Here is a 3172-nt window from a genome sequence, read left to right as displayed (position 1 = left end):
TTTAAACGCAGAAGAGAACTCTTATTAGATCTCTCTCTCTCTCTCTCTCTCTCTCTCGCTGCCTGCCTCCCTCCCTGAACCCGGAAGAAAACTCTTACTACCCAGAAGAAACACTTACTAGAGTTTCTTTACTCAAATTTGATTATCAACATAAGTGTTTGAAGGAACCTATTGCCCGAGTTTTTGCAAAAGATACAGAGAGGCACTTGACCACCACACTATACAATAGAAAATTGTAAACCCCCTTCCATCTCTGAGTTAATCAAGGGAATGGGTCTTCTCAAAAGACCAATTACAGCCTATGACGGATTAGAATTCAAGAAAGACAAAACTCTCTCATATACATTCATGCCAAAGCCCCTCCACCTGCATTGTCCTTGAGGACAATGAAATGGTACCTAATGGGGCCGTTCAGCAGTAGAAAAATTTTGTGAATGACTCGTAAATAGGCCACAATAATTGCTAAAGGATCATCATATATTAGAACTATCTTTTTATGAAGTTGCTTCAATTTTAAGAGACACTCCAAACAACACAAAGATAGTTCTATAAAATCTAAGCCTTTGCAAAATTTTTGAAAACCAATAGTAAATTTTTATATCAACAGTAATCACTGAAGAAAATGACACATCCATTCTTAGCATTCCGACAAACAGACGGGGACATCTTATATGTCTACGAGATAACTAAGAGAAAATAGCTTCTGTCGCTAATTCGGTCTACTGAGCAACGGCCTCAAGAAGCGAGAATACCATAGACAAACACATCTACAGTCTCCCCCTTCTTAACACCATACTTCCTCAGCAGCCCCTCCTTAACAAACCCAGCCTTTTCCAGGACACTCTGTGATCCCACATTCCAATCGATGATGACAGCGTCGATCCTTTGAATCTCTGGGAACTCGCAGAAGATCGCAGAGACGACCATCTTCAGTGCTTCCGTAGCGATGCCTTTGCCCCAGTGCTTATAGGCTAATGCATACCCCATCTCTCCCCGGTAACGCTCGATGTCAGATCCCTGCTCGAAAGTCATTTGGCCGATGGGCCGGCCGCTAAGGCAGATGGCCCGAGCCCATGGGTGAGCGATCAGGGAGCACTTGAGGAACGACACAGCGTCCTCTCTGCTTTGAAAGGCATCCCACCAGCACCGTTGAGCTACGCGATCGTCGGCGACCCATGCCATGACGTCCGAGAGGTCTGTAAGCTCAAACGGCCGGAGTGTAATGCAGCCTTCCCGATTTAATGGCAGATATTTTTCCATAATGATCCTAACCTTTGGAGAATTCTCAGAAAAGCACTTTTCCAGGTTTATTCATTTTCATCTTGTAAAACTGCAGGATAGTTTCAAGGTAACTCTTCACCGACATTATATTTTACCCAGTTATCCTCTCTCAAGAAATGTTCGTTTAATGCATATTTAAAAACAGGTTTCATGTTCTTGCTATAAAAACCATGATCTGGTCACCTCGAGCATTGGAAACAATATCTAAAGTTGCACCTTGTTTCTTGAAATGATAAGAGCATGTTCTTAGAATATGTGCACCAAGAACACATTGTCCTTAATTCTCTCAAAGTGTCCCTTTATAAATATGTTGGGTTTTTTCTTTTTGGTTGAAGATGTCAATAAATCGTATATTTGAATCGATATCCAATTAAGCCATTTAAAAGAAGTCGAACATGGAACAAAAATAGATCGGATTTAACTTTTAAGAAATTGTATCTAATCATATTTGGATTTACGTAAATATTTAATTGGAGTCAGAATTGGGATTAGATTTAATTTTAATTGAATATCTTATATCCAATGTCCTCACATTTTGAAAGCAGGTATGCGAAATGAACTTATTTTTGGGTCAATAAGGGTTGATGTTATGATGATTCGAAATCAAAACCAGCCACCTACTGACCTCTCTGCCCCTACCAACCCTACCAAGGGAAGGATTTTTACGTAAGGTAAAAGGCAAGGATTTTTACATATGGTAACGAACTATTTGGGAAACGGCTCCTTAATAGCGCTGCCCCATGTTTTTACCATGATACATAAAAGTGAAAATGTCCTGGTCTGTTTTATGAGCTCTCACATGGTGCTGTCCTCCAAGGCCAACAAGTTGCCTGGCATATTTAAAGGTACATTTTAATTCGAAAGTACTTTCAACTTCGAAAGTCTTTTTACTCCACGCCATTATAAATCTCTCGCAACATTCCTAGTTTGCATTGAAGAAATTATTGCATCATTTAGTCTTGCATTTTTGGGAAATAAAATTCAATGGTCGATGAAAAATGCTTGGTGCAAAAGTACTTGTGCACCCATACCCAGTGGCGTATCCACATGTGGGCTGGTGTGGGCAACTGCCCACATCAGCTCTTTAAAATTCCTTTATTTTCACGTTGAGAAATTTAATATTTTCTTTTCGTGTGTTACCCATGTAGGATTCCTTTAGTTCATGACATCATAAGTGCCAGTAAGTTAATTTCTACATGAGGAACCTTTGTTGAAGCTGAGAATGCATGCTTGAGTGGAAATCACACCAAACATCAGTGTGTTTAATTTTTTCTATTTTGATTTAAAGTTAACCTACACATAACCCATGAAGATTCAAATTTACTATAAAGTAGAGTCCCTTAGCTTTACGCCTCATTCTTCAAGGTTCAAATGTCATTTCAAAGATAAGCGGCCAAACTATATATGTCTTGTTAGGACATATGCACATGTGTGTAATTACCCAAAATTTTTCAAAAGTTTACATTTAGCATTTTTCGAGCATATATAACGAATTTTACAACAAATTTAAAGGATTGTTGGCCACAAAAAACTTTAATTCCCATTAATTTTGTTCAACTTCTCCTCTGATTTGATTGCCGACTCTATTTGGGACACATTTGGATACTTTGGTCCCAATCCCAACCTTAATTAAGACTTATTTTATAATTCAGATCGAATTTGGATTATGGTCCAAATTCAACGGAAACACTTTCACAAATCATGATATTTCTTTTTCAACACCAAATTTTTATTTTTTTCTACTATAGTGTTTTGATCTTTAAAGTATTTGCAGCATTGCAAAGTTCTCCCGCTCTAGCTTATGATGAATACGAGCTATAGTCATCATCCATCAAATTTAGATTCTAAAACAAAACTTGAAATCCTTGTTTTTATAAAACATGACAAATTG

The 3172-nt window shown here is 38.1% G+C and overlaps 1 protein-coding gene across 1 annotated transcript; it reads right to left on the bottom strand.

The window, feature by feature from the left end:
- Positions 1-735: 735 nt before the first annotated feature.
- LOC116257641 (uncharacterized) lies at positions 736-1260 on the bottom strand. The gene has a single exon (XM_031634586.1). The coding sequence runs from the start codon at positions 1258-1260 to the stop codon at positions 736-738; it is 525 nt and encodes a 174-aa protein (XP_031490446.1).
- Positions 1261-3172: the final 1912 nt, after the last annotated feature.

Source organism: Nymphaea colorata, chromosome 7, assembly GCF_008831285.2.
Source record: "Nymphaea colorata isolate Beijing-Zhang1983 chromosome 7, ASM883128v2, whole genome shotgun sequence".
NCBI classification, from domain to species: Eukaryota; Viridiplantae; Streptophyta; class Magnoliopsida; order Nymphaeales; family Nymphaeaceae; genus Nymphaea; species Nymphaea colorata.
The sequence above is the reverse complement of the archived record's forward strand: the minus strand, read 5'-3'. Positions and strand labels throughout refer to the sequence as shown.